Genomic DNA, 14290 nt, shown 5'->3' with positions numbered 1-14290 from the left:
ATCCAAGGCTACGTGCTATAATTGCAAATTGGAAATCAGGGCTCAACAGAGAAGGAGGAGAATGTAGACGATCCTCTTGCCCCATTCCATTGCCCATCCTAGATTTCAGCTCTCTTGTCCCATTTGTAGGACCCCCCCTAGGATTAGGCAGAGTAAGACTAACACATCCCAGAAAGCAGCCAATGGAGCTGGACCCTGAACTATTGTGTTTTACATATGGGGAGGGGGTACATCTAGCCCATTATTTAGAAGAACTCTCTAGAGCTCAGCATCTCCTGACTTCCTGTCATACCCCAAGCTAACTCACTCTGCTGAGGCAGCCAGTTACTAAACCATGAAAACGAGGGGGAAAATGAAGATCCATGGCCATTTGGATCTGTCTGTCCCCAACCAAGCTTTTAGGGAGTATACTTTTCACCTTCTAAAGAAGAGTCCCAGCACTGTTTTCTTCTCAGTTCCTGAGCCCAAATGCTACACATGATAAAATGTGAATTAATGTCTGAAGAATTTATCTGAATGGCCCTTGGGAACTTCAAAGCCAAAGCTACAATGTGATTACCAAGAAGTAGGGTATTGTCTGGTAAGGACTGTTCTAGTCAAGGTGACACTGGGGTCCTGAAGTAAGTATATTTATTTCTCAAGCTTTGTTCATTCTATTCCTGAGGAAAAAAAAAAAAAAGGAAACTTTAAAAATAAATTCCACATACGAACATAGGAACAGCAGCCATAGGCATGCTTAGTCATATCTGGTTGCAATGGATAAGGAGTTATAAGGGGCACTGGTCATAGGCATGCTTAGCAAAAATTGGTTGCAATTGATAAGGAGCCAGCTCCATGGACATGCACAAAGAACATGCTCTGTTGTAATTACATCATCTCACTGGACATGACCAAAGGACATTGGGTGAAACCAATGTCTCATTAGGTGTAACTAATAACCAACGAACAACACCAACTTGGAATTATGTTTCAACTGTTTGTCCTGCCACATCAAAGAGCTTTGCTCTGAGGACATCAGTGAGACTGGCCGCCTTGCTGTCTGTCCCCAGATTGAATCCACTATTCCCTGACGTCCAACAGTCGGCTGGAGAGAACCGTTAGACAACAGCGTCTGCTCTTCAGTTAAGAGAAGTTGCATGGCATCGGGACGTAATTTGGGGCTCCTGGTTGCCCTAGGATTGTGTGATTTGCTTATAGTGTTTAATTAGTGTGCATTGAATGCTAGTTGGGGTGCTCCAGCACACCCAACACTTTTTGCATTAACTGTGTTTGCATTGGTGTGATCAAATACATGCTTGCATTTAAAGACAATCCTCCTTGATTAATTATAAATAGCGCTGCTCGAAAGAGTCGCTTAGGGCCTTGCTAAATTGCTAAGACTGGCTTTGAATTTATGATCCTCCTGCCTCAAACTCCAAGTTGCTGGGATTACAGGCGTGCACCACCATGCCCAGTTCCTTTCCCTCTTCCTTAAGCATAGAAGACCTGGATTAACAAGTCCTGGGCTCTTCCTTCCTATCCCTTTATCCAGCCATTATTGGTGGCAGAGTGGGGTCAATAGGAAGCCAACAACCAGGAAAGGAAGGGCTGTCCTGGATCCTAACTACCTGCATTGCTTCCCCAACCTCCTTCACCTGTCTCATAACATGTTGGAGAGAAAATGAAGTCTGGGTTGAGGCTACCTCCTCAGGAAGGCCTGGTCTGTGGCACAAGGGGCTGGCAATCCAATGGTATCTTCCAAAGAAGGAATGGCAGAGGGTGGCAGTGTAGAAAAGAGAGGCTGAAGGCGCATAGTGCGCGTAGTGGGAACTCTGGACCCAGTCACGAGGGAGAAGCAAGTCATTCATCTGACTTGCTTTTCACCTTTTAGTGGTATTCATGGTGGGAATTAATTTTTTTTTTTTTTTTTTTTTTTTTTGGTACTGGGGATTGAACTCGGGGCCCTTTTCCGCTGAGTTACATCCTCAAGCCCTTTTTATAATTTTGTATTTTGAGAGAGGGTCTCACTAAGTTGCTCAGGGCCTCACTAAATTGCTGAGGCTGGCCTTGAACTTCTGATCCTCCTGCTTCAGACTCCCAAGTCTTTGGGATTACAGGCATGAGTAACCACACCCAGCTGAGAATTAACCATTTAAAAATAAACAAAAACATGTGTTCAGAGATACAGCTCTTCCCTTTTGCTTTAGACTTTACTATGGCTTGCATGGCCTTATTTGATTTTGTTTTTATTTAAGATTTCAGTGTTTTGTTTTCATGGAAACTTTTTTTTGCATCAAATTTGATTTTTTAAAGACATGGCATTAAAATATTATTTCTCTTGATTACTGAGGTGTTTTTTTTTTTTTTTTTTTGGCACTTCTCTTCTGTTTTATGCCCCAGACAAGTGCCTCTCTCACTTCACCTTAGACCTGGTCAAGACAGTAATATAACTTCATTTTTTGGTCTTCTGTATTAGGTCATAGTTTAGAGCAAGTACAAGAGCAATGAGATAGTAGAAGCAAATGCAGTGTACCTGAAAACCCCACCAGTGTTTGGATTTAAAACAAGTAGCCTATCTGAGAGAGAACTAGAAATAAGCAGAAATTAGGATCAATTGCCTTTATAAACATTTACCTACATAATAGGCACGATTCCCTAGTAAACAGAAAAGACTGCTGTCTTGGGCCAACCTGGATTTAAATTTTCTACTTATCAAATGCCATACTATGTCCTGAGTTTACAAGGATAAATAAGTCTGAGTTTACAGTTTGGAGAGACAAACAAATAACAACCAACCTGAACCCAATTCAGTAAATAATATATATGCATAGATACTTTGGAAGTTCAGAGATATGGGCAAGAGGTTATTTCATTTTTCTGGGCAAGGGTAGGGGTTATAACTATAAAAACAAAACCATAAATAGAAGGCATTAATGACATAGTGAATTGAGAAAATAGACTTTTTGGAGAGAGTGAAGGAGTTTATTTGCACTTTTCCAAATACCAGAGAAACTTTCTCCAGGACATGACAAGTAGAAAATTTAAATCCAGGTTAGTTCAAGAACAAGTTCAGCAAACTTAGTGACTGCTGTATGTATAAGCTTGGGAAATATTTATTGGGTATCTAGCCAGGCACTTGATAAAAACAAAGGGTTATTATCATCTTTAATTCACATTAGGAGGGGTGGTTTTTAGAGATGAGGAGCAGGCTCATAGAATTTAGATAAGGTTAATTCGTCCAACATGTCACTATTAGTCAAATAAATGACAGGTACGTGAAGTCCAGGTCTTCATGGACTCCCCAAGCCCTCACCTATCCCTACACCACACTGCTCCTAGAAAAGCAACGGGAAAGAAATCCGACAAGGCATGTGTTCTTTGGTTCAGGATCCGTTATACTTACTTCTTCCACTCCCATTTTAATACCATCCTGGCAAAGCTGAAGAAACAGCCATCTTGTGCCCCTGTCATTATGCCCTCCGGGGGTCTCAGTGCATCCCTCTAATCCTCAGAGATCTAAACCTTAGCCAAATAAATGAATTTAAAAATCTATTTACTATGTACTTTGCATTGCCCTAGTAGGCTGACAAATAGCCAAATTAAGCGACAGAGACGACACTTGAGTCAGTCTTAAGAATACTTGTTGCTTGAGGAGGGGATGGTAAAATTATGCCCTGGACGATCATCTGCCAGCTGGGAAGACGAGCCTTCTTCAGCGTCCCTGGCTGATTCCTAGTCTTGCTCCAATCGAACGGACAAGCCTGGGACCAGCCCTGCTGTGTGGGAGGGACACGTGCGACCAGGGAGGCTGAAGTGGGAAACGTAGAGTTCCTGGTTGGGAAAACGAAGAGAAGCGACGGGTTTTGGGGCCCAAGGACAGGGAGTAGTTAGTGTGCGATTTGGGGTGAGTTTTTGGGGATTCCGGGTGTAAATCTGCCCACGAGGGACTGAGGGGCTGCAATAGAAGACTCGGGAACAAAGGCTGACAAAGATCTGGGCAGGTTTAGGAGCTGCAACGAGAGGAGGGATCTAGGTAGGTGGGAACACCAGCAGAAGCAAATGCTGCGGCGGAGAATCCAGCGCCCGCCCGCAGCCCGCAGCGGAGGCGGAGACGGGGGCGGGGCCTCCCCGGGAGCCGCCCCGGGGTCCGCCCTGAGGGCGGGGCTAGCTGGCAGTTACATAACAAACCTGTGCGAGCGGATGGGGAGCGGCTCGGGCGGCGGCGGGGGCGGGGCCGGGGCGGGGTTGGGGCGGGACTAGGCTTGCACCGGGCCAGGCAAGATGGCGGCCATGGAGGCCGAGACGGTGCCTATGACCCTGGAGTCGCTGCCCACCGATCCCCTGCTCCTCATCTTATCCTTCTTGGACTACCGGGACCTAATCAAGTAATAGGGCGGTGCGCATAGCCGGGGTGGGAGAAAAGGCGGTGAGGCAGGAGGGAAGGAGGCTGGGGACGCCGACAGGACTGGACCCTGGCGGCACCAGAAGGTGACGCCAGGGCCGCCCTTATCTTGCAGAGCCAGCTGGGCCGGGGGAGACCGGGCGGAGAGGGCCGGGCCCTGGGGTCTTTCTCCCGTTCAGGCCTCAGGCCCCAGGAGACAAGAGCTCTCTCTTCCAGGCCTCGCCGAGGCCCAATTGCAGGGAGAAAGGTAGCGCCCGGGTGCCGCCCCGCCGCGACCCGTGGACCACCGCTGGTTCCGCAGAGGCCCCTTTGGGTCTGGCCCAGCCCTGGACGCCGTAGATAAACCCCTGTCCTGGCGGTCGCTTGTCTCTGTTGGCCTCCTCGCCTGCAGAATCCTTTGCCAGCGTGGGCAGGTAGAACGCGCAAGGAGGCAGGCGACCCCTGACCCCCCAGGTGCCGCACCCGTCACGGTGGTCTCTGGCAGAGGTTACTTCGGACTTGTGTGTTTGAGAATTGTTTTGTTCTCAACTGTCCTCCTTATGACTGGACGCTGGAATTTTGTATTTTGGTTCTGACTTCCGGTGATGCGATACAGGTGACTGTCTTTCGCAGGGTTTCCCACTTTAGAGCATCTGTTCCAAAAATAAACACCGGTTGCTGGTAAAGGTGGTTCAGTTCTTTTAAGAAATTGGGATAGTCTGGAATGGAGAAAGAAAAGGCGCTTCCTCGACCCCCGGGTGTCAGGATTGTTTACATCCTTGACAGCGTGGCTTTGAGTTTCTTGTGCTACCTACCATGAATGTTTGCAGAGGAGACAAAGTCGCTCTCTGTTCTGGTAGGCAAGGCCTGTTTCGATTTTTTTTTTTTTTTAATAACCGTTGATTCTAGCCGTTGATGATTGTGGTTTGTGTTATTAAGGGTCCTTATAGATATACATATTACTTGGAGTTAACAGATAGCTAGATGTTGGTTGGCCTAGCTAAGTGGTTTCAGAGGGATATCTCTAGTTTCTTTCTGGCACCTATACTAGTACCTGCTACTGCTTTTATTTTTCTAGAAAAATGATTTTTTTCCCCCTACTCAGGCTGTATTAAAGAAGAGAAATAGTTTTTCTTCAGGAAAGACTGTTCAGCTCGAACTGCTTTAATCTGGAATATTCTGTTGCTATGACCTCTTGCTGTCTAGACACCCCACCCCCTTTTGATTGCTGCCAGAGTGATCATCCCAAGACACATCTGGCTGTCATTCTCAGTACGAATTAAAACCTTAAAAACCTTCATTACTCCTTATTTACAGATTATAACCCAAACTTGTGGGGCATATAAGGCTTTTATCATCTGGCTTATTTTCTAAGGCCTTTCAGATAGCAGAAGCAAATACAGTGTACTTGCTTCTTTTTCATTTTGTGGCTTAAGCTCTTGACCTTGCTGGAAATATCTTGCTCCCTTCTTTTTTTTTTTTCTTTCTTTTTTTTTCTTTTTTTCTTTTTTTTTCTTGTTTTTTTTTTCTTTTTCTTTTTTTTCTTGCTTTTTTCTTTTTTTTCTTGCTCCCTTCTTAACCTGACAAGGTGAAATTCCTCTAAGACCTTCCTTTACCTTCTTCCTCCCTGTACAGAATTTATTTGCCATACCAAAAATATGGTATGTTCTCAAATGTAAAAAATGTTTTTATCTTTATATTCATCATTTATTCAACAGATTTTTGTTTTTTGGAGTACCTTCGGTGTGCCAGCCTATTAAATGTTAGGGATACAATAGCGAACCAGGCAGATAAGGTATCTCATGGAGCTTACAGACTAATGGGCAAGATGGAAAGACAAGTACATAAGAGGTGCTTAGTGCTTGGAAGGAAATAGATTGCTCTGTTAAAAAGTTGGGAAGAAGAGACAACCGATTCACAGCAGAAGGAGCTGCCATATATGAAGCAAGGCATAGTGCAGTACTGGCAGAGGGAACAGTGTTTTCAGAGACTGATGGGATTTTAACAGCATGGCCTATTGGAGGAGCTAGAAGGCTGGTGTTGTTGGAGGTAGGCAGTGACTCACAGGCAGACTGACTTGAGGCTGGTGAGATCATGTAGGATCTTGTGAGCCAGAGGGAGGAGATTTTATTCTAAATGCATTAGGTAGCAATCAGAATTTTAAACAGATGCACCTGACCCCTTGATAAATGCTTGTGGAAATCAGTTGAGTTGAATACCATTGAATTTTATGCACAGACGTGTCCATGTACTTAAGCTTCATCCTTGTACCATATAGTCCAACTTAACAAATGTCCAGCCAATTGCCAAGCACTGACAGGTTTAGGACATATTTGCCCAACTGTATTGGTTTAGATTGGATTAATTCACTGGGCTCTTGGTATAATATCAGTTACATAGTTTCTCCATTCCAGGTTGATTTATCACACACCATTTTCTACCTTCATTGTGTGTCACAATAACCAGTGGCAAGTTTTTTTAATAAAAATTTTTCTTTTATTAGTGCATTGTGGTTATAATAGTTATAACCAAACTATAATAGTTTGATTTATTTTGACAAAATCATATGTGCGTGGAATTTGATTTACTCCATTTCAATACCCAGTGCTCCCTTTGTCCCTTCCTTCTTTTCCACTCCCACTTCCTATCCTCTACTGGTCTTCCTTTCACTTATTTTTTGGGGCAGGGGGTACTGGGGATTGAACTTGGGGATGCTCAACCACTGAGCCACATCCCCAGCCCCAGGGTCTTACTGAGTTGCTTAGTGCCTTGCTTTTGCTGAGGCTGGCTTTGAACACGAGATCCTCCTGCCTCTGCCTCCCGAGCCACTGGGATTATAGGCATGGGCCATTGCTTCCCGGCTCAATCATTTTCTTTCTTTGGCACTTTATAGATATGAACAGTGGTGGAATTCACTGTGGTATGTTTATACATGCATATTGCATAATTTTTGTCAGATTCATTCTATAATAGTGGCACTTTTTAAACATCCCAATGCCTAGGGTACAGCTCTCACTTTAAGCCAACTGAATCAGACCCTAGAGCAGTAGTTTCAACCTTGAAGTGCATCAAAGTCACCTTTGGTTCTCATTCCCAATTCTTTTATGTTGTTTAACTACTGGGGCAAGAAGAGGGAGAGTAATCAAGAATAGGGAAAATGGAACCTGAATTTGTAAAACTAGAGGAATTCTTGTGTTTACAAAAGTTAGTTTGGTTATTCCCTGAGCTCAACAGAAAAGGAAGAAGATGCTGTTTCTATAAAATTTGAAAATCAAAGGCTGATATGTTTATCATAGATAGATAAGTTTTTAACATGCCTACTTTTGGCCTTTTGACAAACTCCATGTAATGTAAGATTTCATGAGTTGATTAGTTATTGCCCAAGTGAGATCTTTGTATATCTACTTTCTATAAGTTATGATTTCTAAAGGATAGAAATCCACTTTCCTAATCTTTTCTAATCTTAGGTTCAGTTCTTTTTACAAATTAAATATGGTAGGGTCGCATTATGGGATTAGAGCATTATTGTGTTGGTAATCTCCATATAATAAGAAAATCATGTGCTTCTAGTAGTTCATGTTTTAGGGCAGTTGATAACTTGTGTAGCCATAAATGCCAAATAGAACTATAATGATGTAGATATTCTTTTTTAGGGGTGGACTATCCAATAGTTGCTTTAATGAAAGAATATTTTTTAGCTACAGTATTTTTTTCCTTTAAGAAAAAATTAGAACAAAGCAAAGGGCATCTTACAGATCTTGAAAAACACCTGAAAACCACTTTGTTTACACCTGAATAATGTTTCTTCCAATACATAGAAATGATTGCTATTCTGATAATTACTACTCTGATAAATGTAGAAAAGCTCCTTGATCTGATGTTGACTCTAATTCTATATATGTATTTATTTTTAATAGACTCTTGGAAATTGCAATTGTAGTGGTTTCAGGATTTATGTGTGAATCAAAATAGTTAAGATTTTACTACTCACAAGGGGTTATACTAACACATTAAACAAAATTTAGAAAATATTGTTTGTATTTATAAGGACAGCAAGTGGAAAATAAGTAAAAGGAATAAAACAATTTTCTAAAGACTATTTTCATCTTTACTTTAAAAATGTTTTTAAAATTTTTATTTTATACTAATTGTGAATTTGGTTACCACCAGTTGTTGCTATGTCAGTCGAAGACTCAGCCAGCTATCAAGTCATGATCCACTGTGGAGAAGACATTGCAAAAAATACTGGCTGATATCTGAGTAAGTATTCAGGGAACAGGTATTTTTTTTTTATGTGTGAATGGGGTTGGGGGATTAAATTTTTTAGAATAAAATTTCAACTTATGTTTTAATAGATTTGTAATAATTGTACATGTTTATGGGCTGTGGTGTAATAATTTCATACATGTGTATAATGTGTATTAACCAAATTAGGCTAATAGTATTTTCCTCTCCTTAAACATTTATCATTTCTTTGTATCTGGAAACTTCTTTTAGTTCTTTATAAAATATTATAAAATATATAATGAATTGTTGCAAACTACTATGCTATAGAACACTCAAAATTATTCCCTGCTTAACTGTATCTTGGTACCTGTCATTCAGCTCCATCTGATTCCCCTCTGTTCTCTCCTTTCTAGCAGCTGATGGGGAACATGCATTCTCAAAACTTGATCCTTATAACACTATTCTGTATTCTCTCTAGACTGTATCTCTATATCTCTAGACTGTATCTCTGTATCTCCTCTGATGGCTGTTCTTGTGCCTGCCGATAATTTTGGTATGCTCAGTTCTTGGCCCACCATTCTCTCCCTCTGTGAACTCTGCATGTGTTGTTCCAGTTCCTGGTGACCACCTGAGAGTGCTCCTAACTCCCAGACCTGAGTCTCTCCACTGACATCCACCACCCAACCCCAGGCTCTAGGCTTGTTGTCTGCTAGACTTTTCTCTTGGCTGTTCCACCCAGGTTAACAAATTTGAGAGAATAAAAGTGTAGATAAAAGTGAGAGTTGGGAAAGGTGAAAGGAAAGATGGGAATACTAACACCTTTCTTATCAAGGATAGTAACAAAAGTTGGGGAAGAAGTAGAAGTTTATTATTTAAAGCTGCAAGCTTTTAGTTCTATCAGATTAAACATTAATAACAGAGCTGTCTCATGTATGGAGGAGGAACTGAGAAGGGGGTATTTGAAGTATTGCTCTGTCCTTATCTTTCACTTTGAGATATTGACTTATATTTCCTTTGAGGGGTAGGGCTTAGAATGGGAAACTAGGTTTTTTTTTTTTTTTTTTTTTTTTAACCACAAGTCCTTTGGTACTTTTAAATTACTTTTATTTTATTGTTGTTGTTATTATTATTTTTTGTGGCTCTAGGAATGAAATCAGGGCCTCATACATGTTAGGTGAGTGTTTTACCACTGAGCTGTCCCCAACCCAGTTCTTGAGTACTTTTTAGTTTTTAATATTTATGTATAATTTAGACTAATAAAAAGATGCTTCCCTTTTTTCTTCAACCCCCATTAAAAAAAAAAAAAAAAGCCCACCTCATTTTGTTCTTTTCCCAGTCCTAAACCTATCCTTTTGTGTTTCTAGTCTTCATGGCAGCTGCATCTGTCTAGGTATCCAAGCCAGAATTGGGAATCATCTTTGATCTCCTGTCTTACATTCTTTCAGTTACCTTCCTGAGGTTAGCTTCTGTATATTTCTCATGTCTTCCTATTCATTTCACCTCGCTTAGTTCAGTTCATCTTCTCTTACCAGGACTATTGCAAAACCTTCCTAACTCCTCTCTATGCCTCTAGTTTATATCCCTCAAATCTACCCCATTAATCTAAAACCACAATTCTGCTTTTTTAAAAAATATTTATTTTTTAGTTGTAGGTGGACACAATATCTTTATTTTATTTTTATGTGGTGCTGAGGATCGAACGCAGTACCTCACACATTCTAGGCATGCACTCTACCACTGAGCCACAAACCCAGCCCCAATTCTGCTTTTTAAATCTCCCTATTGAAATCCTTTAGTGGCTCTACGCTTCCTACAGGAGAAAGCCAAAGCTCATTAGTAGGTGACCTTCAGGTCCTCTGTGGCTGTTCTGTCCTCTCCCACTTGTACTTTATTCTTTCTTCCAAAAAAAGTGTCTTTATTTTTTATGCCTTCAGTGGCTAAATGTTTGCAGAATTATACCAAATTGAAATGTTGAAATATATAGTTATTTTAATGCTTTGTGATTCTCTGGCTTATTCTGTTATTATCATTAGATTCTAAGTGTTCTCTAAAATAGAAGATACCTTTTTAAATTTTGTAGGGGTACTATTCACATTAGTACCCCTACAAAATTTAAAATTTTATTAAGGATTAGAAAACTTACAAAAAATTAAGTAGAAAGTAAGAAAATAGTGACTCAATCCCATCATGTCAGCAGTAATTCCTATTACAATTTTTGAGGTATGTATCACTTTTTGTTATCTAGTCTCCCATTGTGGCTAAAATAAGTGAAGAAGAAAGGCAAATCACAAACTCCCAATAAAGTGTGTTGGTAAGTGTTGAAAATATATCCTGGTATTATTTGAAAATATTTTTAATCTCATTTTTAAAATCTGTTTAGGGAAGAGAAAACACGGAAGAATCAGTGTTGGAAATCTCTCTTCATAGATACTTACTCAGATGTAGGAAGATACATTGATCATTATGCTGCTATTAAAAAGGCCTGGGATGATCTCAAGAAATATTTGGAGCCCAGGTGTCCTCGGATGGTCTTATCTCTTAAAGGTACTGGAAATGCAGGGTCCCCCCCCCCATTTGGTTACTATTAGTATAAATAGATTATTTTAAGTAACTTTGAATCTATTATCTGTGCAACTGTGCTAATCTAACCTTGTCTGTAATTCACCAGTCACATTTGGCCAAGGAAGCAGAATACCAGTATTATTAAATGCACCTGTGCTGTAGAGCCTGCCCTGTTTTTGTTCAGCCTTGGGACCCACATTGTTATTTACTAGAAGAGAAAGCTGAACAACTCCTTTCATCTTTTTGTTTGTTTTATGTAAAGAAGTTAGTAATGCTATGCTAATGCTAAGATTGTTTAACTATTGTGATTTCTTTTCTTTTCTTTTTTTTTGTGCTGGGGATTGAATCCAAGGCTTTGTGTAATCCAAGCTTGGCAAATGCTTTACCACTGAGTGGCATCCATAGCTCTTCTTATTTTTTTATTTATTTTGAAACAGGTTCTTGCTAAGTTTCTTAGGCTGACCTTGAACTTGCTGACCTTGAATTTGCCTGAGATTACAGGCTTGCCCCACCACGCCCAGCTTATCATTTCTTTTTGAAAGTTTTTTTCTTTTTCTTTTTTTTGGTGTGTGTGTGTGTTTGTGGTACTGGAGATCAAACCAAGACTTCACCCATACTAGGCAAATAGTGAGCCAATGAACTACCCACAGCCCAAAAGATAATTTTTTATTTGAAAACTTTTTATATAGTATCGGCATTCTTTTTATTTTCAGTACAAGTAAATGTTAATCTAATATTTGGAAAAATCCTGGGTCTTTAAGAATATAAGAGCAGTATAATAAAACTTTATGCTTATTTTGATATTTACACAAAGTGGTGAAACTAAGATTTCAGCTGAGGTTTATTTGACCCCAGAATTCTGTGTACTTTCTACTATACTATTATTGTCCAATTTTGGCAAGAAATATTAACAAGTTATCGTAATCTTATTGGTTAACTAATACCAATGAAAATGCATAGATATATTGCCACTTATCTGCTTTGTCTTCCAACATTTTTCAGATTTCTTCAATGAAAGAAATGTACACATGTTTTGGTTTTATTAAGCTAAAATTGGAATCCATTCTCAAATGTTTTCCTTTATTTAGAACCAATATCTCTTTTGAAATAGCATTTCTTTTCTCTTTCATATTTCCATTATAATTTACTATGCAAATATCACTTTCATACCCATTGTGTCTAAACTGAATTTCTAGAAGGTAGAAGAAAATTATTTCAGTAGAGAGGGAGTAGAGTAGAGCTTTGAAGAAAAGAACCTTGGTTAGTGTTTTTAATAACATGTTTGCTAGGAAGAAAAGAATAATATTATTCAGCTGGTATGTGGTATGAAATATTTCAAGAGGACAATAATTCTGAAAAACAGGTATTTAGTGGTGATAAGTTAAATAGGTAATAGCTTGCAGTAGCTATTATTTATTAAGTATAAGCTAGGCACTAAATTGAATATTTTGTGAGTATTCACTTAATTTGCAAAAATCCTATGAGACAGGTAATTCTATCCCCCTGCCCCTGACCTCCAGTGCTGGGACTTGAACCTAGGGACACTCTACCACTGAGCTACATCCCCAAAATATTTTTTGTTTTGAGACAGAGTCTTGCTCACTTGCCAAGGCTAGCCTTGAACTTGGGATCCTCTTGCCTCAGCCACTAAGCCCAGCTGTATTTTTATTTTATAGGGGAGCTACTTAAGGCATTAAAAAATGACATTGTTTTCCTTCACAAAACAAAAGGTAAAGCCAGGTATTGAATATAAGGCTGACTCCCACCAAACTGGTTGAAGGGAGAGAGGATCTATCCTATTTTGTTTAGAATGTCTTAAGTCTCTTTAAGGTCTAGTCCAGTGTTGGGACATTTGGAATATGAGAATGTAGACAGCTTCTTCTCTCTTTTTTTTTTTTTTTTTTTTTTGTTGTTGTTGTTTTGCATTCAATTTGGTATTCCTAGGCTCTGCTGTTTTGTACCTAGCAGTTGGAGGTAGGGGTAGGGTTGTCAGAGAACTCCTTGACAGTTCCTGCTTTACTGCCAGGTGCCAGTTCTCAAGGACTTGTCTTGAATGGAACAGGATAAAAATCCTTGGTATCTACAGTGCTGGGAACTCTAGGAGCTCTGGGCATATGCATTTTACAATTTTAGCAAGAGTCTAGCTGCTCACCTCAGATGCCTCATTCCCTGATTCAATTTCAAAGTTATAGAAGTGGCAGATAAGAAGGATAATTGGTGAGTAAACAGGCATTAGGCTTGGGACACATTTTATGAAGCGTACCTTCAAATTTCATATTTATCTTACGTGTTGGTTTAGAATTTTGGAGTTGAAAGAGCATTTAGAGATTATTTAGACTAGGGGCTGGCAAACTTTTTCTTTAAAGAGCCAGATTGTAAATATTTTAGGCTTTCTGGGACACATGGTCTGTTGTTCAACCTTGCTATTTCAGAAAAGCAGCCATAGACAATACATAAGCAAATGGGTATGGGTAGGTTCCAATAATACTTTATTTATAGAAATAGGCAGCAGGCTAGGATTTTTAGCTTGTGAACTACAGTTTGCCAATCCCTAGTTTATACTAGCACACTCATTTTGCAGGTGAAAAAGAGCCGAGTGTAAGGCCCTATAACTAGTAGTAAATGATGGAGGTAGAAGAACTCCAATCTGGGTTTCTTGGTTTCTAGTAGCCTTTCACTGCTTCCTCATTTGAGTAGGTGAAGGGGGAAGGGAAGTGAATGAATATTTGTTAAGTACCAGTAAAATACTTTATTAAATAAGCACATGAAATCTTATATAATCCTCACTATAATTCTTTCAGGTGGGTGGTGGTATTATTCCCATTTGCAGATGAGAAAACAAGCTGAAATAACTTTTCAGTCAATAAGTAATAGAGCCAAGATAAGAACACTGACTGTCTGACTTCCAAATTCCATCAGAGTAGTATGCCTCTTTCAATCTTGATTTTACCACATTATAAATATCTATTTCTTTACATTTCTCTTTTTTATGTATTGTTTTGTTTTTACTTTTTTCTCTTTTCAAGAAATTCTTAGTCTCTTAATCTTATATGTTAAATATCTAATATCTACAAATGTTAGTTTATTTAGTTCAGGCATTCATCTTGGGGCCTTATAAACTTTTTGTTTTAGAGTAGTTTT

General features: G+C 39.7%; 1 protein-coding gene across 2 annotated transcripts in view; it reads left to right on the top strand.

Annotated features, from left to right (window-relative positions):
• Positions 1-4237: 4237 nt before the first annotated feature.
• Positions 4238-14290, top strand: part of Fbxo3 (F-box protein 3) — a 31721-nt gene continuing 21668 nt past the window's right edge. For both annotated transcript variants that reach the window (XM_076847030.2, XM_076847031.2), the window contains exons 1-3: positions 4238-4364; positions 8531-8620; positions 10968-11131. In XM_076847030.2, coding sequence (XP_076703145.1) covers positions 4261-4364; positions 8531-8620; positions 10968-11131 — 358 coding nt within the window. In that variant the 5' untranslated portion in view covers positions 4238-4260. The remainder of the gene's footprint in view (positions 4365-8530; positions 8621-10967; positions 11132-14290) is intronic.

Source organism: Callospermophilus lateralis, chromosome 2 (genome assembly GCF_048772815.1).
Source record: "Callospermophilus lateralis isolate mCalLat2 chromosome 2, mCalLat2.hap1, whole genome shotgun sequence".
Classification (NCBI taxonomy): Eukaryota; Metazoa; Chordata; class Mammalia; order Rodentia; family Sciuridae; genus Callospermophilus; species Callospermophilus lateralis.
The sequence above is the reverse complement of the archived record's forward strand: the minus strand, read 5'-3'. Positions and strand labels throughout refer to the sequence as shown.